Source organism: Takifugu rubripes, chromosome 9 (assembly GCF_901000725.2).
Source record: "Takifugu rubripes chromosome 9, fTakRub1.2, whole genome shotgun sequence".
In the NCBI taxonomy this organism is placed as follows: Eukaryota; Metazoa; Chordata; class Actinopteri; order Tetraodontiformes; family Tetraodontidae; genus Takifugu; species Takifugu rubripes.
Window position 1 is genome coordinate 12,321,726 of NC_042293.1, and position 24,058 is coordinate 12,345,783.

The window sequence follows — 24,058 nt, forward strand, 5'->3', positions numbered from 1 at the left end:
GTTCCAGCTCACCTCCTTTCGAGCGCTATCACAATGTTCTGATTGCAGGCCCAGGAACGGCGGGAGGTTCTGCGTGGGTCGCAGGATGAAGTTCCGCTCCTGTAACACTGAGCCGTGTCCACGAGGGCGGAAAGACTTCCGTGAAGAGCAGTGCTCTCAGTTCGATGGGAAGCACTTCAACATCAATGGTCTCCCTCCGTCGGTCCGCTGGATCCCCAAATACATCGGCAGTGAGTAACGGATCACCAGGAAAAGGGTGTTTATTGGTCATATATTACTGGGTTAGCGTGTTGCACGTTAAAGAATGTGGGGGAGGAGTCACGCACGAGTGTGAGGTGAGCCTGTAGTGAAAGAACAAACATCTGTGCTGCCTTTATTTTGGGTAGTTTACATACCCCTGATAAGAGCTGCCCAGGGTAAAAGTTCTGTTGGCATTAACCGGCGCTGCAGGAATGCACGAGCCGTCCATACGAAGCTCTCGGCAGCTTTTCATGTTTCAGCCGTATCTTATTCCTTTCGAAGTCATCGAGCAGAGCCCCCCTCCCCAACCGAGTTATCGCTCCCTTTTAATGATGCTCTGCTAGCAAACAAGCCTAAAGTGGGCAGATAAAGTTTTTTTTAAAGAAAAAGCTCAGTTTTTTTTACCTTCTTGATTCAGCTTTTCTCACGTTTCACGGTGTTTCCTCCCTTTCACCGTTAAGTACTCATGAAGGATCGTTGCAAGCTCTTCTGCCGGGTTGCCGGGACGACGGCGTACTATCAGCTGAAGGACCGCGTCATTGACGGCACGCCATGCGGGACGGACACCTATGACATCTGTGTCCAAGGCCTCTGCAGGGTAACTCTGCTAATAACTGGTTCATATGGACGTGATGCCGCCGTCCCCTAACGTTCTGCCCCCCCCCCCCATCCTATTGACCCCTCAGCAAGCCGGCTGTGACCACGTTCTCAACTCGAAGGCCAGGAATGACAAGTGCGGCGTTTGCGGAGGCGATAACTCGTCGTGTAAAACCATGGCGGGGACCTTCAACGACGCTCAGTACGGTGAGTCATGACATCTTTGTTTGCTAGCAACCTCTGCAGATCATCTAGGACAGCTCTGGTCTAAACACCGAGGAGCTTTGGCACCACGGAGCGCTTTTCTTGTGTAGATTTGATGTCTTTCCCGGCTGTGTTTAAACATAATAGCTGCGGTTTCATGCTGCAGCCAAATCGCTTACAGAAGAGCCGTATTTCCTTCACATTAAACGCTGAATAAAAACAGAGATCTCACTCTGACCGGTCTTTTCTAGCGAACACAGATCTGACATCGCCCCTTTGCACTGTCCCGTCTAATGTGGCGCGCCAGCCGGAGCCAGCTGCCGATGGCGTCCAACCCGTTTCTTTAGGCCTGGGTCGGGCGTGGGTATAAAAGCTCTGGGCGTGGCCTCTGTCGTGTTTGCTTCGCTTTAGTTTGGCAGCGAGCGTTAGCATCTCTATCCATCTGCTTTCTCTCTGTATTTGGCACTCGGCTGGGGGTGCAGGGTTTACGGGTTGAATTGAACCAAACCAGGCCCCGTCTGGCCTGGAAATCTGGCTTAACCTTAAGAAACGGAACACAAGCGGGATTGCAGCGCAGCCAAGGTGTCCTTCTACTCCTCATTGTGCTCCTTTCGTTGCTTGGTGTCTCTATTTCTCTCAGCTTTCTTTTCCCCCGTCGCTCTTTTTTATGTCTTTCTTTGTATTTTGCCAAAGAAAACGTGATAAATCTCATAATATGCAGCTATCAGAGGGAAACGAGAAAGAGCGCGGCAGTATTGCATCAGCCGAAATCCAGTCCGTTACTAGAAAGCAAGCGACTGTTTGTCATCAAACATTCGGGATCCTCTCTGGATCCTCTGACAAGTTCCATCAAGGCCAGCCTGTCAAACCCTGTAATTTTCCCCCGCAGGCTCTAAGTGCGTCATCTTTGTTCTTGCATTTGGTAGAACTAAACACATGTGAGGTCAGACCAGGGCCCCTCCTGGTGCAGAAGGCTCGTGTGTCCCCGGGTCCCTCTGTGATGGTGATCGGGGGAGTGGAAAGTTGATGACCTGGAGGATCTCTGAGGCTCGCTGATAGAGATAGCAGAGGTCGTGACACGTCGCTCGTGTTGACAGGCTGACAGATTCCCACATAGATTTCCCTTTTTTCCTTTTATTTTGACTCAACAATGTGGGAAATTAGAGCCGTGACAGTGAGCAGGAATGATTTTATCCGTCTCCGCGGGCCTTGTTTCACATTAAAACATCTGTAATTACCACCTCTTGTTTTTGATGATGGACCTCATCAGCTGTTAATGGAGGCAGGAACCAGTTTGGGTCTCCAGTTCACATGAGGGCTACAGGCCTGGACTGCAGATATCAAGCTAGCATTAGCATATACATACATCACTTCTTTACTTTTTCATCCTGCCCGCGTCCACATTTTTGTCGCTGCTTCTCAGCTTTCCGCTGATTGATTCCCAAAGCTCGCCCCATTTCTGGGGCGGTTTATTACGGGACAACAGCCCCCATGTCGTAATTACAGGCCAAAGGTAAGTCTGGGGAATAATTACATATCATTTCACGGTCGGGCTTATGAAACTAAAACAAGGCCTCCTGCTGGTTATTTGAGAAGACGAGACATTTGTGTATTTTTTTTCCAAGTGTGACATTCAAATCCCTGGTGGGGGAGAGCAGACTTCCTGAAACAGGGTTCAGGGGAGCACAACGATGCTGTTTTGGAAATCTGCTATTAGCACGTCTTCCTGAACCTGGCTTGAGTTTTTACTTTCCACTCCGTATGTTTGCGTCTGTTTTCAGGTTACAACACGGTGGTGCGGATCCCAGCCGGAGCCACAAACATCGACATCAAGCAGGTCAGCTACTCCGGAAAGCCCGAAGACGACAACTACCTCGGTGAGGGTGCTGACCTTTCGTTTTCCTCACGAAAAATGCGACTCTTGTTCGGGAGGAACCCACCTGAAACAGAAGCAGAGGAGTTCGGAACCAGGTCTCGTTGCGCTCCTTCGGGTCTCCTGTTGTAGGTCAGCCCCATTAACGTTAACGTGACTGTAAACCAAGCAGACTGGCTGACCTCGGGTCGTCGGGGCAGGGTGGCCCGCGCCGTGGTCGGACTGTTTCCATAAAGACGGGGAAGCTGTCATTTATAGTGAATGTACGTCGAGGAAACGGAGGGGCCGTGGTCCATCTGTCGGTGGAAAACAGCTTCGGTTTGTGAAAGCAAATGGAGTGTCAGCCCCTCGGAAAGATAAATGAGGCAGCAATAGGTGCTAATTAGAGGCATGTGGAGCCCAGACCGCATGAAAGTGGATATAGGGGTGTGGGGTTAGATGACCCACCAGGCCCCGAGTGTGTGTGTGTGGTTGTATATGAGAGGCAGCGAGAGAAAACACCAACCCACTGGAAGATTTTCTGCAGTCTCCTTTCAGACGGTTCGAATGCGGTTCATGCAGGTTTAGGTGGAATTGTCACATCTGGAGGGGGTCTCCTTAACATGTGACGCAACCACACTGACTGACAGGTGTCTAAACACGGGCGCCGCTCGCAGTCGTCTGTTAATTATGCAAAGCCCACATGCGCCCTGAAGAGGGTTAAACTAGCGAATTGGGTTTTCCACACCCTACAACCAGAATCTTTATTCTTCAGTGTGTCATCTGTACATTCATGCTACGTAGTTAGCATTTGCCGTATGGGCAGCTCCCATGTTTGCAAAATCAGTCATTAGAACAAGTCAAAGACTCTCAAATAGCTGCAATTTGGCACCATCGGTCTCTCATTATATCTCTCCTGCACCAGCAGAACAACAGCACGGCAACTCCAGGGCTGTTTACTGAACATATAGTTTGGAATAATGGAGCCCGCTCCTCATAAACATTCCTGAGATGTCAGCTATGCCAGGACAACGTGCACTTCGGGAGCAGCTGAACTCTCATTGGCTGCGTTCTGGGTTTCTATTGCTTGTGGTGCGACCATCTGTGGTTCTCTCTGTCTCCCACTGCAGCATTATCTGACAGCCAGTCCAACTTCGTCATCAATGGGAACTTGGTGGTAGCCATGTTCAAAAAGGAAATCAACTTCAAGGGAACCATCATCGAGTACAGCGGCTCAGGCACCGAAGTGGAGCGCATCAACTGCACGGAGCGCATCGAGGAGGAGCTGATTCTGCAGGTTTAAGAGGAAGCTTTGCCTTTTTGGCACCAAGCTACTTGTATTACTGTCGCACTTCTTTGCATTAGCAAATAAAAAGTCTCTGATTTCCCAAAGCCCCGCGCTTGACCTTGGCCTTCTCACTGGGTTTTTTTTTTTTTTTTTTACACAGGTCTTATGTGTGGGAAGCCTCTACAACCCAGATGTCCGCTACTCCTTCAACATACCCATCGAGGAACACAAGGAGCAGTTTGTGTGGGATCCCTCAGGCTCTTGGCTCGAGTGCAGCCGCATCTGTCAGGGTAAGAACTCGGCTTGGCAGCCGAGCCGCCGCGAGACGAGGAACAGGAGGGGCTCTTTAAAGGATTCTCCCCTGTTAGATGTTGCGAGAAGTAGAAGATGAAACCCAATCTGACCACTGATACATATAAGAACCCTAACAGAGAGAAAAAAAAGTGCCAGTTCACATCAGGATTAGCATTTATCTTACATCACTTACACACATTTTTGGACTGAACAGCATTCCCACCAATTCACTTGTCATAAATCTCCTCCCAGTGAATCCCGACGTAATCCCAGTCAGTCACATCTAGCTTTAGCTTGGCCGCTAATGCACCTAAGCCCCTCAAAACCGAGGGTGGTTCAGAAACGTTAGCTATTGGTCGCACACGTGCCAGATAAAAGTGCACGATGAGCGCACCACAACAGATGTACCAGCATCGAATTCCCATTCCTGTTGAACCCGTCTCCGCAGGTGAGAGAAGAAGAAAGGTCGTGTGTGTACGCAAGAGCGATCACCTCGAAGTGTCGGACCGGCGCTGTGAACGTTTACCTCAGGTTGTTGCTGTTTCTGAGCCCTGCAACATGGACTGTGAAGTTAGGTGTGGATCGATGCGGAAGAACCATCCGGAAAACCGCTTCCCTCCTGAGGCGCATTCACCTATTTTGCGTCTCTTAGGTGGCACGTCGCTGGTAAGAGTGAATGCTCGGCTAAATGCGGCTCAGGCTACCGCAGCTTGGACGTCCAGTGTGTGAAGTACAGCCTGCTGAAGAGGCAGAGCGAGCGAGTCGTCGCCAGCGTCTGCGCCAACGCCATCAAACCCCGGACCAGGGAGTCGTGTCACGGCGACTGTCCGCTGAAGAGCTGGCAGTACGGCGCCTGGTCGGAGGTACCGCTAACAGCAGCTTACATCGCTCACGTCTGCGTTTGACCTCACGCTGACCTCCTCTCTCAGTGCTCGAAGACGTGTGGACGCGGGAGCCGCAGCAGAGAGTCGTACTGCATGAACGACCAGGGCCGGCGCTTGGCGGACCGGGAGTGCAGCGAACGCCAGAGGGTGGTCGCCGAAAGCTGCAACGACCAGCCGTGCCCCAAGTGGTCCCCCGGCGAGTGGAGCGAGGTGGGAACTCGAGTCACAGCAACCAGGTGTGAGCTAGCAGGAGCATCCCGTCTCACGAAGTGTTTTATCCAAATCCTCCCTCTCTGCGGCCGCCGCCTCCCTCGCCCAGTGCCTGGTGACCTGTGGGAAGGGGGTCAGGCACAGACAAGTGTCCTGCTCGGCCAGCACGGAGGAGAAGCTCAGCGATCGCTTCTGCGACCCCTCCCGCAAACCCCCCACTGTGGGGAACTGTGAGCTGCCCGAGTGTGCATCCTGGAAGGTCGGCGCCTGGGGAGAGGTGAGGTAGAAAAACGAGACTGTGTGTGTGTGTGTGTGTGTGGTTGCAAAGGCATACACACGAATGGGTGTCATTGCAGACTAGTTTCTAAATCTAATTTCTACATATACATCTTGTGCCCCCCCCTCCACATGTATTTGTATGAGGTCGGTTGTATTTACAGAGCTGGAATATATTGGCTGGTAAACGCTTGTATAATTATCATTCGCTGCTCAAATAAACTCGCTCCACTTCCTGTCTGCGCGCGCTGAATCTGAATGTGGCCACATCTTATGGGAGTTTAAAAGTGGGTAAAGGGTCAGGTGTGTTTGTGTGTGTGTGTGTGTGTGTGCATCTCACCCAGGCTCCACTGACCTGAGGCAGAGGCCCCGTGTAACATGTCAGCCTTGACATGCTAAGATAGAGTGTGAGATAGCTCACAAAGTGTGTTTGTGTTTGTGTGTGTGTGTGTGCGTGTGTGCGCATGTTCGTGCGTGTGTGATTTTTGTCTCCTAGTGTGGGGTGACCTGCGGCCACGGCTTCCAGATGAGGGCCGTTAGGTGTGTGTCTGGCAGCTATGGCGACAGGGAGTGCAACGCGGCTGTGAGGCCCAGAGACAGTCAGGTAAAAGTCTGTTTCACACACACACACACACACACACACACACACACCCACACACACACACACACACACACAGCAGGGCCATCCTGACCTGCTGGACAGCTGCTCGGCAGGTTAGAGCCGTCAGAGCTCATCTGGCGTGTTGATGAGGCGTGCTGCTCTGAGGAACACGTGCAAACAGATGCATCAAAGAATCCAGGGCCTGGCGAACATCAGCAGCCGTTTGTTTGGCGGTTCTGTTTTGCTTTGGCTCGATGTCCACATCAACGTCAGGGCAAAGACCTTACGGCTGCAGAACCGGTTCTCCTTAATGATGTATAAGGTTGTGGAGACAGCGATGGACACTCAGAGCTCTTCCAGAGCTGGACGCACCTTCTCTTTGAGTCTAGCCACAGCGGCGTTCTGCCCCCCCCCCCCAGAACACATTATTTCTCTCTCACACTGTGATCCTGCGAGCAAAACGAGCGCTCGGCCCTTAAAGATGATGTCATGCTTCTTTTGTCAGGAATGCGAGATGCCATCCTGCCCGTGGCCGCTTCCGGCTCGGAGCACGCCTCGTCCCGAGAACTCGGTCCAGCTCCTGACTCAGTGGAGATACGGCTCCTGGACTGCGGTGAGCAAACAAACAAGGGTTTGTTGTGTCCCGTCCTGTCAGAACACAACACAGAACCAGCCAGAACCGGTGTGGGTGTGTGAACCGCCGTTCAACCCCGAAGTCCCAGGAGGAGAATTGATTTTAATGTGTATCCAAACGTTCCTATAGATGTCACATAAGGACCATGCTCCTCTTTTGCTTTGTCTCCTTTTACCCCATCACACACACACACACACACACACACACACACACACACACACACACGCACAGGCTCTTGTGCATTGAAAAGGCCCTCTGTCTCCATGCTGCACCCCTCACAAATGAGAACCAGATTCCATCTCAAGTCTACGGTTTCCCAGATTGAACCGCCGTCAGTCACCGTCAGCTCACATGTCAGAGGGGCCGACCCCCCCATCCCCCCCGTGTGGCCCCAACCACCGCAATACACACACGCGCACACCACATGCAAATATACACTTGTGCGCATGGCCCCGAGCGAGGAAACTGACATCTTCCTCGGCGTGTCACTGATATCTGAGGGATAATAACAGGCCTTTGAGCTGCCTGGCATTAGCCATTCACCTCTGCAGCTCCACAGAGGTGTGCAGCTACGGGAGATAAGCGGCCGAAAGACGATCGCTCAGTCACGTAAGGTCAGGAGACACGGGAGACGGTAATCGCATGTCTGATGTCTGCAGGATCTCTCGTTGGAGGCGTTGCCTCTTCTGTTTGCGTCTGAGAAATACTGTTTCCTATGTGACAGAATCGTGGGAAGAAGTTGCGGGTGCTCTTCTGGGAGGTGTGTTTCTGAGCGTTAGCATTCACAGCGAGGCGACTCGTCTTACACCTTCGTGGATTTTGATGAGTTCGTGCAGGGTTTTCTTTTTTTTTTCTGTTGTACAAAGAATGCAACATTGTTGTGTAGCGTCTTACCTAGCGTGACTAGCCTGCTTTAGCTTTATTCAGATCACTAGCCATTATTCAGTAGTGCTAGCACTTTTCGGAACTTTCCAAAACACTTTGAGGCTCGTTGGCTTTTTAGTAAACAGTAATGTTTGGGTCCGTGTGTCTAAAAGCGTCTTTAAGCCAAGCTTTTATCCCTTTTTTGTCTTTCAGTGCTCCGTCTCTTGCGGCAAGGGCAAGCGGGCGCGTTACGTCAGCTGCAGGGACGCCCGGGGCGGAGTGGCCGACGAGTCGCAGTGCACCCACCTACCCCGTCCTCCGGAACTGTCCACCTGCTTCAGCCCCTGCGGAAAATGGCGTGCCGGGGAGTGGTCACCCGTGAGTTGAACTCTCTGTGTCCAATCACCACAGATGTTTTCCCACACTGGGGACTTCCAGCAACGTCCTTATTTCCCCCACCAGCGTTTATCTCACTCCGATATGGGTTTTTGATCTCAAGTAGTCGAATATTGCTCCCAGATCGGCCTGTTGGTGACGACAGGGTTCACGGGGGCGGGTCAACAACGCTGTTGTCTTCGGTTGTCATGGTTACAGACGCTAGACTTCCACACCACAAAGAAGCGCGGCAGTCTTTGGTAGCGATGGGAACAGAAAGGTGGCTAGAGATGTTCCTTTAATGCCCACGCTTTTCTCCGCCCCCTCCAGTGTTCGGTGACCTGCGGCGTGGGAAAAATGACCCGCCATGTCGATTGTTCCAATTACCACCAATCGGTGGACCCGTCCTTCTGCGACCCCGACGAGAAGCCCGCGACGGAGCAGGAGTGCATCGCCGCCCCCTGCCCCTCCGTCTACCGCCGACAACGCATCAACGACCAACCCTACGGGTACCCGCAGGACCCGGGACGCCATCCGGGCCACAGCAGCTGGAACGTGCCCTCGGCCGACAACCAGTGGAGGACGGGACCCTGGGGAGCAGTATGTTCAGCAGACACACAGATACACAGACGCCTCACAGGTGGTCTGTGCTTCGGACCTTCTTCCTTTGTTTGTTCTTTCCTTTGTGGGATTTTTGGGGGGTTTTATTTTTGACTGAGTCAGCTCCGTGTGTGTGGGGGGGGCACAAGTCAGCCCATCAGGCGCCGTGACAAACGCTTGTGTCACTGGCTGAACCTTCACCAGCAGATGCACACTCAGCAGTGATGGAGGTGAAGGACTGTGTGCCGTCCTCCCTCACAGGGAGAGCACTAAATGTACCCCCCCCCCCCCCCCCCACACACACACACACACACACACACTGTTCTCTGGTCAAGGCTGTGCTGCTCAGTGTTGGAGAATGATGTTTTCCACCTTTTTCACTCAGTTTTCCGCAGCAGTTCAGGCCCTGGTGGGTTCTTTTCCTGCTAAATGATGCTGATTTTGCTCAGCGAGACATCTTGGCGTTGCTTTTTTTTTGCGTTTGTCTCTGTTTGTCGTCTCCTATCGTGACTTTTTTGTGTCCTCTCCGCCGTCCTGGCTGACGCTTTCTGCTCTGCAGTGCTCCAGCACCTGTGCCGGAGGCTTCCAGAGGCGAGTGGTGGTCTGCCAGGACGCCGCCGGACGCAGCAGCAGCTACTGCGACGAGAGGGTCAAACCCGCCGAGTCCAAGAGCTGCGACTCCGGGCCCTGCCCTCTGTGGAACTACGGCGTTTGGGGAGAGGTGAGGCTCAGCGTGACTTCGCTTTCTTTCCGTCTGTCTTTACAACAGATGGGAATAAGAAACCTGCTTTTTCCGCTTTCAGTGCACCCAAACCTGCGGCGGGGGACGGAAGACTCGCCTCGTGGTGTGTCAGAGGACCAATGGCCAGAGGCTGAACGACTACAACTGCGACGTCCTGGACAAGCCGCCCGACATGGAGCAGTGCAACCTGCAGCCCTGCCCGGGCTCTGCCTCTTGGCACCGCCGACCCTGGAAACCGGTACGATAGTAGAACTTTCCCTCCCGACCGCCACTTCCTGAGGGTGCGTCACTGTGAGTAGACCTGGTGTGTACTGAAACGGCTTCAGACCGGTGTGCTGAGTGTGCGTTTGGTCTAATTGGAGATTCTGAAGCGAGCACAGGGTTTCCCGCACCGCTGTAGGCTGGCCGGCCTCAGCCCACCCAAACGGGCCCTGCAGTGGCACGGTGCTGATTAGAATCAAGACCCCCCCCCCCAAAAAAAAAAAAGAGGGAGAAAATACACAAAAAAAACACAATGCTGCTCCACTTAGGAGATCATTAAAAACACATGGATTCCTCTTGCTGCAATGGGAAAACAATAACACGCGACCCGTTCCGAGCCAAGTTTTCAAATTAAGACCCGTAAATCAGGACGGTTCTGTCCACCGATGCCGTATATCTGTAGAGGTTTCATTCTAGAAAATATTTATTTTACATACGAGGCATGAAGTAAATGTCCTTCACTGTTATTCCTGCCGTCACCCTGTATCTGAAGTACACAAGTGTATATTTGTGTATAAGAGTTAATATTATGGATTTTCTTTGTATGTGTATCTCTGTACAGGACTTTACTGTTACAAGTACCTTGTTTTTGTTACTGAGAATCATATTTAATAGTTTTCCTGGTGCTCTGGGTCGTGCTTCGCCTTATCGTTCCATGACTGAGGTTTGTACAGAGGAAAATATTCTCCAAATGTAACTCGTTCCTAATTCTGTCTCGTTTTTGAAGAAGTTGACCCGCCTACTTTAACAGGATAGCCGAGAAATGTAGGTTGACCCCTTAAAACACAGCAGTCAGAGGAGAGTCGGTGCCTTAAAACCCCGAGAAAAAGACGAGATTAGCTCTAAAATGCAGTGGCCTCCAGCGTATAGCGCGTCCCCATACATCCACCCTGTACATAAACCCAGCCGCTGGGCACAAGCAGCTGTTTCGGGGTCACTTTATCACAATGTGGTGTTATCGCAGTGCCAGGAAATGATGGTGCGTTGTTGGTTTCATGAAGACAGAGTTTTATGGTGTTTATTTATTCTGTTCTGTGCTGGCAGCTCGCCGGGCTGTCGTCTCCGCTAACTCCTTCGGCCATTTAAAGCACACGGATACCTCCGCCTTCTAAACTCACCTGTGTCTCCGAAGGTTTCTGTGTTTTTTTGCAATCTCGACTATTTATTGGTTTACAGTTTACAAATCGCTGCAGCTGGAATGTTTTAGATTGTAACGCCGAACTTGAATTATTTGTCACCCAAAAGCACGGAACGCGCTCGGTCCCGGATCGGGAACGCGCGCCGTCGCCACGGTTACAGGGACGAGTGGCACACGTGTGAACTGGAGAGGCCTCCGGGACCGGTTGGAACCGTTTAGTCGGGGAAACCGGGTCGTGCACGTGCTGTGACACGCTGGAAAACCACAAACCTGTGACATGTATTTCAGGTCGAGTGTTGCGGTGGGGTCTTTGTCCGCGTCGCTGTCGTCACTCTGCATTTGCACGCGCGTGTGTGTTTGTGTGCGGGTGTGTGTGTGTGTGTGTTTCCCAGTCAAGATGTCCAGTAGAACCCGGACTCCATTCCTCCAATACTTCATGTTTTCTTTTTCCTCTTTTTTGTGGTGCAAAGTTGCCAAACCCGGATCACTCCCACTTTATTTTTTGCCACTTTTGGTTCATTGTTGTTGTTGTTTTTTTTAATTTATTTCATCCGCATAAGAGAACTCATGACCATGTTAAACTAGCTTTTACTTTTGTAAATATTATTAAAGAAACATAACTAACATTTGTGGTGTTTGTCAATGCAGTATTTCACCGACAAAAGCGACTGATAATAGATTAAAAAAACGACACACACATTTGAGGAGCACGTTTATTCATTCATCGACAGTCACAGGACCTCACTAGTATGTTAAAACACAACACATATGCAGAATGGGCTGCTGTAATCAACCCGGAAAGATCTCGCTCGTAACTCACAACGTGTTTAAGTATTTGACCCTCAATTGACTTTGCTGCATGTTCTTTTCAGCAAACCTTGTAATAATTAAGTCTGTGGGTCAAACATGTTTCTGACGTACGTACGCAGCACTTCACGTGGTTAAAAAAAAACACACTTTTTACGCACGTTTCTGTAAGTTTCATGGAGAAAAAGCACACAAATCAAACCTGGCACATCTGTTTACCATTGTGTTAATGGTGCGCTCAGCGATGCGTCTGGCAGCCGCATTCCTCTGGCTGCATGAATAATTATTACTTCATGCTGGAACGGCTGGTTCAGCTGATCTGGGATCTGAGGAAGTGACTGAACTGTGTAGATGACGGTGACCCACTTACTTACCCGAGAGAAGCCGCGCTTTATTGCGTTTAGATCTCCGGAACATTAAGAATCCACTGATCCAGCTGCAGCCACATGTTCATGCAGGTTGTTTAGAACTTGTTTTAAAAGCCATAAAAGTTCTGAAGGAATCTAAAGGATAAAACCAGCATCGTTGATCACTTTAAGCTACTCGAGTCTATATGTCGGCTCCCTTGTTGGAGAAGAAAACACTTATATGATGCAGAGAAACAGGTTTTTCATGTAGGAAGGAACAAACCACACAACAACTGATGCTGTTTATTGCACAGATTCGAGATCAGGACAGACGTCGACATAAAGGTGTGACGACCAGGTCGTGTGTGATGGAACGAGGAGCCGCTTTAGTCATTTATGCCTGTTGGTTGCTTACAAAAACACGCGGCTTCCTGCCGGGAGCGAGTTTCCCATGACTCGCAGGCTAATTACGGCGCTTCAAATGAAATCCACATGCACGACGTTGACATGCTTTACGCCGGCCCGAGGGCAAACGGGCGAGAAGCCCCTGCAAACCTGTCACCACGGGGTCAGGCGGTCGTGACATCACTGGCCTCGCGTTTCCTGATCCTGCCCATATGCCGGGCCGAGCGTCTCCCCAGGCACGGCTCTCGTCGCGGCTTTGGGTTAAATTTGAGGCGGGGGATCATGTTTCGCCGCGTTCCTTTGGGAGAAAGGTGCATTTCCTGTGCAGGACGGAGACGTGGGAGGTAGAACCCCAGAGGCTGGGGGATCTTATCTGGAAAAGCGTAAACATTTCGTCACAGATTCCCGGGAGGATTCTGGTATCGTGAGCTCTGAAGGCTGATTTTCAGTGAGATGAAGCCAGAAGTGGCGTGAAAACCTGTAAGCACTTAGGCCGTCCCGCCGCGGCCTCCAGAGACGGAACATTGATCACTTTGACGCAGGTGGAGAGCTCCTGCTCTTTCTCTGCTTTTCTTTTCTTTTTTGCTGAAGTGCTTTTAAGCCAGGCAGAGCTGCCAGACAGACCCGGCTGTGTAGGGTTTCAGGCTCGGGCCTGTCCAGGCTCGTCGATGCTATCGCAATCATGGCGTGAGATGGAGTTTGTTCCATTTCTGTCAGGACATTTATGAGGCGGTGACGGTGATTTACGGAGCAGTTTAAGTGACGGGGAGCTAATGGTCCTGCACCGACACCAGCATGCAGACACAGCCGGCCTCAGGTGAACCGACGGCCCGGTTGCTCTCAGCTACCTGTCGGATCGGGTTCCTGCATTTGCAGAGCCACCGCTGCACAGATGTGGGGGAGTTCCAGTATGTCAGCCCTCCCGTGCGCTGTTCATACTTCCTCAGCCCCACTGCTCCTATTCAGGGCTTCATTGTTATTAATTTTCTTCGTTTGCTGTCATCTGATAACCCTTAATACCCACAATGCTTTTGTGCATTACCAGTACAGCTCAGATGTCTGGAAATCTTCGTGCAGCCGCCCGTCAGCTCCGCTCTTCACGTTTCACCCCCATTTGATCCAAACTTGGGTCCTGCCGATGGTTTCTGCCGCTAGAATTAGGGGCTGATGGTGTAAATGCAGCCTACCACCAGGGGGCGATATATCTACCTTCATATATACAGGCAAAAATCAGACACGAATGAAGACATTTGTATGTGTTATTATTAAAACGCGTTTTTTAAATGTAAAGCTCTTACGTAACGATCTGGAAAAAGTGTCTCTAGAAGGTTCAAAACTGACTTATGGCTGTTCGGGCTCTTTTCAGAGCGGCGTTGACTTAAACAGGAAGTGGCGTGGAGGAAACCGTACACAGCGGTTGTTTGTTTGACTCTTGTAACGACGGCTGAGGTTTCTGACCAGATCTCTGCCTCCGAGCCCAGAACGTGCCTTTAATTTCAGCCAATCAGAAGTGCAGCTGCCTGTAAGGAGCCGCGCTGACAAGGACAGGAAATCATTTCCACATTTCAGCGTTGCATCCTGGGTAATGAATCTGGCAAAATCGAGGCGGCGCATCTGAAACTGGTCATTTCACATTACAGATGCAGATTTAAGAATCTCGGGCGCATCGTAGGTGCTGTGGATAGATAACGGAAGCATCACCTCGAGCCAACATTTGGCCTGTTTGTGGTGGATCAAGGACTCACGACTCCGGACCCCACGCCGCCGTCCTTCCAGCTTCTCCTGTTTTTGACGCCATCTTATCTTCTCCTCCTCCCCTGCAAAACCAGAGCACAGAGCAGTTTGAGTGGAGGGAGGTACACACTGTTCCATCTCCATCTCACTCAATTCTGTCTATTCAGCCCAACGTGTGCACGTGCACGGCTGCTAGCTGACCCGGGGATCAGTTCCGTGTTTTTCCGAAGGCTATTTGTCCCGCGGCCCTGACAACATGCGGCTCAGGGTATAATTCCTCACTCCTTCACAGTCTGCGTCTGCAAGTTTGTTCTTGCTCCGGGTCAACGCTGAGCTCCTTTGAAGCGCCTGCGTAACCGCGGTTACCATATGCTCGGCATTACCGAGCCGGAGCGCCGCAGAACATGCTGGTTGGAATTCCACCTCGGCTCTCACGTCGAGAGACACGCTTCCCTGTAAATGCTAGCGCGGCGCGAGCTCGACGGGGGCGGATTAAACCGGCGGATTAAACCGGCGTTTTCGCCACCAACGTGCGCTTGGCAGCGACCGACGTTACGAAATCAAAACAGCGATTCGAAACGTCTTTGAAATTCTAATGATAGTTTACAGGGTGTTTTCATGTCCCAGTTAAGGCCTGAATCATCAGCGATCAAACGGCCTCGGCTCTTATCTGAGCCCGCTTTGGAATTTACCTCCTTTTTTTTTTACAGTATTAGCTGCTCTGATTGCCACATTGGCTCTTTGACAGCAATTTTAAGAGGTTTTTTTTTCCTTTTTGGATGCTTAAAAGTTTCCATGTGTTCCGTTGGCTTACCTGTTGGGGGGGGGGGGGGGGGGGACTGCTGATCCTGGACAAAGATGTTGAGGCTCTGAAAAAAATCATCAAAAAGATACTTTGATTTAACAGATGCGTCTTTAAATCTAACATGCAATTAGCTGGATTTAGAAGAAAAAAACCAAGAGGGGCGCGCTTTAAACGTCTCGCCGCTGAAGCTCCTTTTAATGCCTGCAAAAATCTGCTCGTCACACAAAAGCTGTTTGACTTGGCTGATTTTCAACTGTGCGCTAAATCTGAGGCGGGCGAGTCGTTCCACCTAACAGTAATCCACATTATGGCAAGATGAAGTTCACCGGATTATGCTAGATTTAGCCCACCTAATCATGTGAAATTAATTGTTGGGACAATGTGGGAGGGCAAATTCTCCAGGGTGTTTCATTTCCCATGAGACACGTCTGGGGGGAGGGGAGGGGGGGGGTCAAAGAAGCAACGCGTTCGGAGCGAACAGAAGGTTTTAGGATCAATAAAAAAACACCACACACGTTTTATCTAAGCGTAGCCTCACTGGGCGGACTGGGAGTGATAAATGGAGCGCTCCTACCTGAGCTGGTGGGCGAGTGGAGCAGCCCGGCTGGGGTCGGCGCCCTCTCCCCGCTCCCAGAGGTGAAGCCGTCCTCTGCCAGCTCTCTGGCATCACCGGTAACGGCTGACAGATGAGGACGGAGGGTGGAGCGCCGGTTCCCCCGCCGTCCCAGCGCAGATGCAGCTCAGCGGTGGAGCGCAGCCCGTATGGCTGCGATTTCCTTTCTTTCTCTTTTTTCTCCCCACTTTTTTTTTCCTCCTGCTTTTACAGCAGAAAGGAGGGGCCAGTCCTCCACCTCACCATCACCCCCCCCCCTCCTCCTCCTCCTCCACTGCAGCGTGTTTGCCTGGGCGTGCTGTGAGGTGGAGGGAGCGCTTATCGTTTTGGAGCGAGTGTGTGACTACGGTGCGTTCAGGGACCAGTCGCTGGGCTCCGGCCTCGGCTTTGATGCTCTCAGGCAGCTGAGCTGGCCCTGCAGTTAAAATACCTCGGTAATTACATGTTTATAACGCACGTGTGAGCGGCCTCAACCTTACATCAACCTTTGTCGGCATGTTTTAATGCTGTGGCCTGAGAAAACAATGGAAAAACATCAGAAATCAATCATTTCAGCAGTTATCCTCAGTTGCGATCAGCACCACCAGCATGGAGAGGGGACCAAAATTCTTGGTGTAACGCAGCAATATGAGATCATAATTAGTGGACAATGCAATATTATGTTTATTTTCTGGACTGGAAAATACGTTAGACGAAATCTAGCTCACGTCCTCTGGTGTATTTGAGACCAGCACCCCATTTTTAGAGCGGCTTTGTGTGCCAGGCGCTAGCCCGTCACGCAGAAATAGCCTCACCCTAATTGCTGTCTGGACTCCTGGGGGGGACAGAGGACTCTGGACGGCCGTCTTCATGCAGACGGCTGAGGAGCAGAGTGCGTCGCTCAGCCTCAGACGTTTGCAGCCTTTCTGAAAGCGATGCCTCTGTTTACAGGTTAAAGAGCTGCGTGCATTCCAGCCGCGTGGGAGTGTTGACAGAACAGTTTGAAGTTGCTTGGTTGGCTTTGTTTGCGTTGCGTCCACTTGGCCGTCAAATGTAACAAGGAGGCTCTCTGGCGTACCTGGAGTTGAGGTTTAAGGCTCGCTATCGGTCGCTGGGCTTTCAGCGTGTTTATATTTCCCCATGTGTGCATGATAAACGGAGATAAGTGGCGTTTGCTTGTGTGTGTTGGCGCTATTAGCGTCCTTGATGTCTGCAAACGAATTGATTCAGTGCAGAACTTATTCATCTTCAGTGTTTACATACATCTAAACGGACGTTTTCTGTAGAGTTGCTCCAACATTTCGAAGGGGGAGGATAATATGACCTACTTTTCTCCCCCCCCCCAGTGCTCGGTGACTTGCGGTCGTGGGACCAAGCAGCGGGAGGTCGCCTGCGTTTACCAGAACCAAACCAAAATAGAAGAGGAGCGCTGCAGCCATCTTCCCAGGCCGAGAACAGAGAAGGCCTGTCGTGCGCGCGGATGCCCCAGTTGGAAGGCCAACAGGTGGAGGGAGGTACGTACCGTCTCCGCTGAGCAGCTGGGAACACACACAAACGCCTCCCGGGGGCTGCGAATGTGGGACGTGTACACACAGAGCACCTGTCCAATCACCACTGGGTTTATTCCTGCCTAAGAATAACGCGGCGTTCCCTCGAGTGCGGCCTACGTAGCGCTCCGTAGAGCTCCGATAACTGTTACCTGAGCCGCTTTATGCGGAGCGATAAAAAAAGTCGTGGATAAAAATGAGCCTGGTTGATGAAAACAGGTAAATGTGAAGAGTCGTGGAACCCACCCCCCCCCTCCAGTCATCTCGGAGCTGATTCTAAAGTGGCTCAATGATGGGAAACATCTGCTCTTCTGACATCATGCTACCCGTTTACCTGCTGCCCCGGGGCAGATGCAGCGTTTAGCGTTAGCGTTTTGATGAATGCTAATCCAGTTGTCCCCTGGGCTCCGCCCGTGTCTCTGGTTCTGGAGGGGAGCGCCGACCTTAAAGCCCGCTAAAGCTCTGCGCTGTTATTCGGGGCTTGAGATAACATCCTTCGAACACATTTGCACGGCTGAGCGCCATTTCATTCATTCGAAAACACCACACGTCTCTTCCACAACCACTTAATCCCAAAAGCTCCATGAAGCCCCCGACAGGCTTCCCTCCGCAAGGCTTCCTCACCGTTTTTATGATGTCACCCCCCCCCCCCCCCTCCTTCCTCATTGGTGTCTGGAAGCAATCATCTTCCTCCACATACCACCAGGAACCATGAAATCCTCAACCGGAGTGTTGGTGAGGACGGGGGGGTTGAGGTGTGCCCCCCTCCATCATTACATATACGTAGATCCCGAGATGGGAACAGGGAATGGCCGATTATTCCAGCCATTAGGAATAACCAGAAGATGCTGGGCGCTCCCGAGGAAGGCGCCGTTATTTATCCCTTCCGTGCTCTGTGTGTTTCCCCAGTGCTCTGCGTCCTGCGGCGTCGGGGTTCAGAACCGAGACGTCTACTGCAGACTGAAAGGCTCCGGACGGGTCAGAGAGGATGCGTGCGACGCTCGCCGGCGCCCCGCCGAGGCTCGGCCGTGCCGGAGAGCGGAGTGCGCCCTTTACACTTGGGTGGCTGGCGACTGGGAGGAAGTAAGTACGGGGGCTTCGCTCCGGGTCTGGCAGCACGACACGGATGGGCAGATGTTGGGCCACCTTGTTGCGGGTTTTATTGGCGCTGCTTCTTTTGTTCTCGGCGCCGTTAAAGAGGCGACCTGCAGACGCCCTCGCTCTCCTGCGTCACTCACGAGCGCCTTTGTTGATAACCATCGAGCGGGAAATCACTTCCAGGCCCGGACTACTGACGGCCGTCCCCTCTTTTGTCCTGCCGGATATCGCTGATCTGTCCCGGGCTTGTTTTGATTCCCCCCCCCCCCGGCTCGTCTTCCTTTTAAGTCGCTCAAAAGAGGGACGCAGCAAAAACAAAGCCTGGATTTTAAGATTCTGTTTCATATCGTGTCTCATAAATGTCTCCATAAAACGCCGCCGATCATCTGAAGGATCTTTCGGGGTTTTATTGGAGCGTTCCTGGGAAAGTGGTTTTGCACTCAGCACATTCCTAAAAGCGTCTCCAACACTCCCTCCCCTCCTTCCCGCCGGAGCGCCGTTTAACTGTGCGACCTTGGTTTCGTAGTGCAACGCGACGTGCGGGGAGGGCACGAGGAGCAGGGAGGTGGGCTGCGTGGGCCCGGGGTCGAGCCCGGTCCAGGCGGGCTACTGCGAGCCGTCCTCCCGGCCTCACACACGCCACGCCTGCACAGGTCCACCCTGTCAGCACGTGTGGATCACGGGGGAGTGGTCGGAGGTAGGGACGACCGGAGACACGAGGACGGATAATTGGGCTTCCTTCTCTAATATATGTGTGTGTGTGTGTGTGTGTGTGTGTGTGTGTGTGTGTGTGTGTGTGTGTGTGTGTGTGTGTGATTCAGTGCTCCACCAGCTGCGGCACAGGCTACCAGCAGCGCAGGGTCTCCTGCTCTGTGACACCCTCCTCCCAGGCTCTGCATCCCTACTCCCCCTCGGCCAGCACCCGTTGCCCCGGGCAACACCCCCCTGGCACCCGGCCCTGCCTCCTCAGGGAATGCCCGCACGGGACCTACTGGAAGGTCGGCCCGTGGAGCAAGGTGAGACAGAGGAACCGGTCAGGCGGTTAGAGATCTTCCTGTTGATGTTCCTGCTGATCCCAGTTGGATCTGTGTGTGTGTGTGTGTGTGTGTGTGTGTGTGTGTGTGTGTGTGTGTGTGTGTGTGTGTGTGTGTGTGTGTGTGTGTGTGAGACAGTGCTCGCAGACCTGTGGGGCCGGAGTGATGGAGCGCCGAGTGGAGTGCGTGACCTCCAAGGACCTGCCGTCCAAAGAGTGCCGCCCGTCCGAGAGGCCCGGGTCTCAGGTGTCCTGTCAGGCGGCAGAATGTGAGTGACGCCGTGGGCGGCGCCCTTTACCAGAGCGCCGCCGCGCTAACAAACGGGGCCGCAGCGCGCCGCCGGCGCCCGTCTGAGTGTGTTTGCACAAGCGACACTTTTTTCCCGCGTTAGGCAGAACAGCCGCGTCCACGTGGAGCCTCCGGAGGCTCAGCGGAGCGCCTCAGGGGTGTGTGCCGGAGCCTCCGCCGCCTCCATTGTGTCCTTCGCTGTAAAACCCGGCAGCGGGCCAACGTTTGTAGGTTTTTCTCCCCCACATTTCTGATGTTTCAGTACTTGCGCACTGGGCTGTTCATTCCTGAGTTTGGCTTCTGCCAAGTCAGGCAACGCCGGAATTAAAGCGATATGCTCGGACGACGGCCAGTCCCGCGGTCAAGTATTAATGCTAATCAGCTAATCAGGGCGACGCCAGCGAGCAGGAGAGGGAATCCAAATAATGGAACCCTCAACGTGATGAGACGCAGAGCCGTCCCGCCGGAGCGGCTCATCCGCTGAGGCTTTTGCTGGTCTTTATTCCCAGTTTCTGCCGTTCCTGGGGTGCAGATTTGGATCCTGGCTCACGTCTGAACGGCAGATCCAGAATTCTGGCACTCGGGGGTTGAAATCTCGGGCTCATTACTTGGCTTCCGGTGCCAAAAGCAAATTGAAAGCGGCGTTATTTTGATAAATGAATGTTCTCTTGGCGAACTGACACATTTGATCCTCACATGTGTGAATGACCGAGGGGGGGGGGGGGGGGGATTACGAGGCCTTTGAACCTGCCGGAACCGTTTCATTTTACACACAAGTGTGTTTTTTTTCTGCTGATCGCGTCAAACCTTCCTGACCTTTGACCTCCCAGGTCCACTGTTCGCCTCCTGTCGGGAGGTCCAGGTGAGGCGGGGGGTGAAGCTGGACGGGGAGTTCTACCTCAGGGTCAATTCCCGAATCCTGCAGGTAGGTGGGGCTCCTGGCAGGCGCCGCCTGGCGTCCTCCCGCCCTCTCACCTGCTCTGTGCTCCTGCTCAGGTCTACTGCGCCGACATGAACACCGACTTCCCCAAGGAGTACGTGACCCTGCGCAGCGGTCAGATGGACAACTACTCGGAGGTGTACGGGCACAGGTGTGTGTGTGGAGGGGGCCCGGGGCCCGCTGCCGCCAGGGCGCTAACGGAAGGAATGTCGGCGCTTCTTTTCCAGGCTGCTGAACCCTTTCGAGTGTCCGTACAACGGCAGCAGGAGGCAGGATTGCAGCTGCAGGAACGACTACGCGGCGGCGGGATACACCCTCTTCCACAAGGTTCGGCTGGACCTGGACTCTCTGAGGATAACGGGTGCGTAGATCCGGTCCCAGCCGGGATCGCGATGACCAGTCGGAACCGGTTTTTATGTTGAAACAAGAGCGTTATTTTGAAAAGTGAAAGACAGCCACATGTGGGGAAAAGGTCTTTGATCTCCCAGTTGCAGCTTTGATCTTTTTTCTTTTTTGGGGCGGGGGGGGGGGGGTTCTGTGGAAGCGCTTTAATTTCATGAACTGCCGAGCTCTTCCTCCTCTGCATCACCCCCATCGTGTCCCGTGTGCGTGTGATTAGCGTGTGCGTGTGATTAGCGTGTGCGTGTGATTAGCGTGTGCGTGTGATTAGCGTGTGATTAGCGTGTGCGACAGCTGACAGGAAGTAGATGGAGGCTCCCTTTCATCCTCCGAGCACACGTCCCCATCGCCCATGGAGACAGATGTGATCGAATGCTTTATTTACCGCCGGTATAAGATAAGATATCGATTGTTTTGCTTTGGTTGCTAAGCGACCAGCCCGGCCACAGGAAGCGTTCGCAGGACAGCTTTAAACCCCGCGTGAAATGTAAATATATAAAGTGCGTTCTCCGCTCTGGCCGTGTTTATTTATAGACCGCAGCTGTCTCCAGTCTCATCCCGACTCTCATCGTGTGTCTTTTCCAGTCACGGATCTGCAGTTTTCCCAGACCCTCCTGGGCCGTCCCGTCCCCTTCGCCACAGCAGGAGACTGTTACAGCGCGGCCAAATGTCCACAGGTCGGTGAGACGCACATGTTGAATGAATGGACGAATGGACGCTCACGTCCGGTGTCTCCTGCCAGGGACAGTTCAGCATCAACCTGGTCGGCACCGGTCTCAAAGTGGCCGAATCCACCAAGTGGACGTCTCAGGGCAACTACGTTTCCATCAAAGTCCACAGATCCGAGGTAACGATGAGCGGGATGAGCGTTTTATGACTCGGAAAAATGGGATTTTTCTCTTTTTTTCTCCCCGGGGGGGGGGGGGGGGGGGGGGGGTGGTGGTGGTGGTGGTGAATCGGACCATCTGAATGGCCGTGTTGTGCTTCTGCCTGATTCATTGAGGAGGAATCTCCGCTGACATTTCTAGTTTCCATTCTCCGGGCAATAAAGCTGCCCTTTTCCCACTCTGTCCCCTCTCGTTTGTCTTCGCCTGTAGGACGGAACAAGAATCTACGGACGCTGTGGCGGTTTCTGTGGGAAGTGCATTCCCCAGGCTCACAACGGGCTCCTCCTGCAGGTCCACTGAGGACCAGGCCCAGAAGGAACCCCTGACCCACCCCTGAGGCGCTGGACTCCAGTCACCTGAGCTCTGAGGAGCCTTTAAAGTCCGTCACCGTAGAAACGCCCGGTAATCCCACATGGCAGCTAAAGGTTGCGCCGACGTGCGCTACAGGACCGCTCGCAGGTCCTCCACCCACACTGCAGAAGAACCCTCAGAATTTCCTGCTTCGTCCTTCATCCCGTGCTGACACACGTCTGCTCACCATCACACAAAGGGAGATCTCAAAGATCGCCACTGCACTTCTCAAAGTATCCAAAAATGATCCGTTTGATTATATCCACACGTACAGACACGCTCGACGGTCGTGGAGGCGGAACCTTTAACGGTGAAATAGCGGCTGTAAAAGTCCTGCAGAACAATTTCTGCAGCCAACAAACTGTAATGTTAGCCTGATGGTGTGTTCATGGATGTCTTTTTCACACTTTAGCTTCAAAAGCTAGCTGCCACAGGTTACAATAGCCTAGCGTGGATTCTGTAAACAGGAACATTTAGCGACTGTTGGGCTTCGCCTGCATTTTCCAGTGCGTAACAAGTGTAACTTAATGCTAAAAGTGTCAAAACAGCTTCTATTGGGGGGGTATGTAATTCTCATAAATGGTGTAGCTATGCTAAACTCAGCTTATTAGCTGCTGGTTGCCTAGCTTGGCTTAGCTTAGCTTCCTAAATCCATCCTAGAGTTGGCCAACAACTGACCAGGCTTGGCTCCAGGGGAACTCCGACCTTTCGCAGTCTTCTAACTAAACCACTTTCACCTCCGTCGACAGACACGCGATCGTCACATGGGGACAAAACAGCCGGTAAGGAACGCGAACCCGTTTAATGGCTTCAGCCGCCGTCCGATTTCGGGAGTGAGCTCCCTCCCAAAAACCCTCCGTCAGACCTGCTGTAGGTACCTGCAACCCCCTACCTCTCAGACATCCGCGCCCTACTGACATACGTGTAATATATTTATGTTGGACCATATTTATTCTGTAAGATTGTAGACACGTTCAGTGTTTGAGGGCTGTTTGTCCTGTTGTATTGTAACAACTAACCTTAAACGGGGATCTTTGGAACGGTGCTCTCCAACTACTGGAATTACCTCTGATGATGAGAAGATCAGCAGAATCTGCTCTACTCCTCCTAATAATGGCGCCTCATGTATTAGAAACACCTGTGGAATCCTGCTCCTGGCTAGGACTTAGACCTGCTTTTTTTGACGTCGCCACGGCAACGTGCCGGGCGGCAAAGCTTAACCAAAGTTAATAAAAATAGATGCAGAATTGTTTTTCCTTCCCCTTTTCGATGACGTGGGATTCTTTTGATTACAAGAGCGGCTGAAAAATAAAAAGTAAGTCAGTGAGCAGCTAGAAAACCTTTGGCCCACATTCAGTGACGTGAGGGTCGATTGTTCTATGAGGTCTGTATCAGAAAGTGAAATAATACTTGATGCACTATGTGCCATCAGTTTTGTAGAGATATAATCCTCTTTTTTTGTAATAACAGATGTGTAACTTATGGTACATGCGTATTTTTTAATATTCATACTTGAATTGCTAACCGCGTGCTAAATATTGAACGGGCATTGACAGTGAACGGAGGGAACAGCGCGTTTGTGTTTGTTGTGCTTTAGCCAAAGATGTTCGCGGTGCGTTTGCAGCCTGTACAAAAAGATAGGAATGATTCTGGTGCTATAATTAATCATTACTGGATGTCCTGTTACTTTTACTAACACTGTAAAATAAAGAATAATAATAAAAAGTGCTTCTCGGCTGACTCACAACGTGGAGCGTCTCCATT

The 24,058-nt window shown here is 52.1% G+C and overlaps 1 protein-coding gene and 1 long non-coding RNA gene across 5 annotated transcripts in view; one reads left to right on the forward strand and one right to left on the reverse strand.

Moving 5' to 3' along the window:
• Positions 1–24,044, forward strand: part of LOC101066654 (A disintegrin and metalloproteinase with thrombospondin motifs 20) — a 47,917-nt gene extending 23,873 nt beyond the window's left edge. The window contains exons 13-40 of one of the 3 annotated variants that reach the window (XR_003889513.1): positions 49–230; positions 702–838; positions 927–1,044; positions 2,823–2,918; positions 4,024–4,190; positions 4,342–4,471; positions 4,924–5,050; positions 5,128–5,338; positions 5,405–5,569; positions 5,679–5,846; positions 6,342–6,449; positions 6,952–7,059; positions 8,158–8,322; positions 8,650–8,919; positions 9,479–9,640; positions 9,723–9,899; positions 17,097–17,264; positions 18,207–18,380; positions 18,922–19,092; positions 19,217–19,411; positions 19,568–19,697; positions 20,548–20,642; positions 20,714–20,808; positions 20,885–21,018; positions 21,642–21,733; positions 21,799–21,903; positions 22,154–22,345; positions 23,044–24,044. Coding sequence is in view for 2 of the 3 variants with exons in the window: in XM_029841507.1 (XP_029697367.1) it covers positions 49–230; positions 702–838; positions 927–1,044; positions 2,823–2,918; positions 4,024–4,190; positions 4,342–4,471; positions 4,924–5,050; positions 5,128–5,338; positions 5,405–5,569; positions 5,679–5,846; positions 6,342–6,449; positions 6,952–7,059; positions 8,158–8,322; positions 8,650–8,919; positions 9,479–9,640; positions 9,723–9,899; positions 17,097–17,264; positions 18,207–18,380; positions 18,922–19,092; positions 19,217–19,411; positions 19,568–19,697; positions 20,548–20,642; positions 20,714–20,808; positions 20,885–21,018; positions 21,642–21,733; positions 21,799–21,903; positions 22,154–22,243 (3,940 nt within the window). In the remaining variant the exon portion in view is untranslated. Of the gene's footprint in view, positions 1–48; positions 231–701; positions 839–926; positions 1,045–2,822; positions 2,919–4,023; positions 4,191–4,341; positions 4,472–4,923; positions 5,051–5,127; positions 5,339–5,404; positions 5,570–5,678; positions 5,847–6,341; positions 6,450–6,951; positions 7,060–8,157; positions 8,323–8,649; positions 8,920–9,478; positions 9,641–9,722; positions 9,900–17,096; positions 17,265–18,206; positions 18,381–18,921; positions 19,093–19,216; positions 19,412–19,567; positions 19,698–20,547; positions 20,643–20,713; positions 20,809–20,884; positions 21,019–21,641; positions 21,734–21,798; positions 21,904–22,153 lie in introns of all 3 variants that reach the window. The other 2 variants (XM_029841507.1, XM_029841508.1) reach the window with 2 other exon arrangements.
• On the reverse strand, positions 11,759–15,996 carry LOC105416941 (uncharacterized). 2 transcript variants are annotated; one of them, XR_003889515.1, is made up of 4 exons: positions 15,733–15,973; positions 15,168–15,222; positions 13,918–14,436; positions 11,759–13,828 (listed from the first exon to the last, which is right to left on the reverse strand). It is a non-coding gene; the product is annotated as an uncharacterized lncRNA (long non-coding RNA). The 2 variants fall into 2 exon arrangements; XR_003889514.1 differs by having other exon boundaries at positions 11,760–14,436; positions 15,733–15,996.
• Positions 24,045–24,058: the final 14 nt, after the last annotated feature.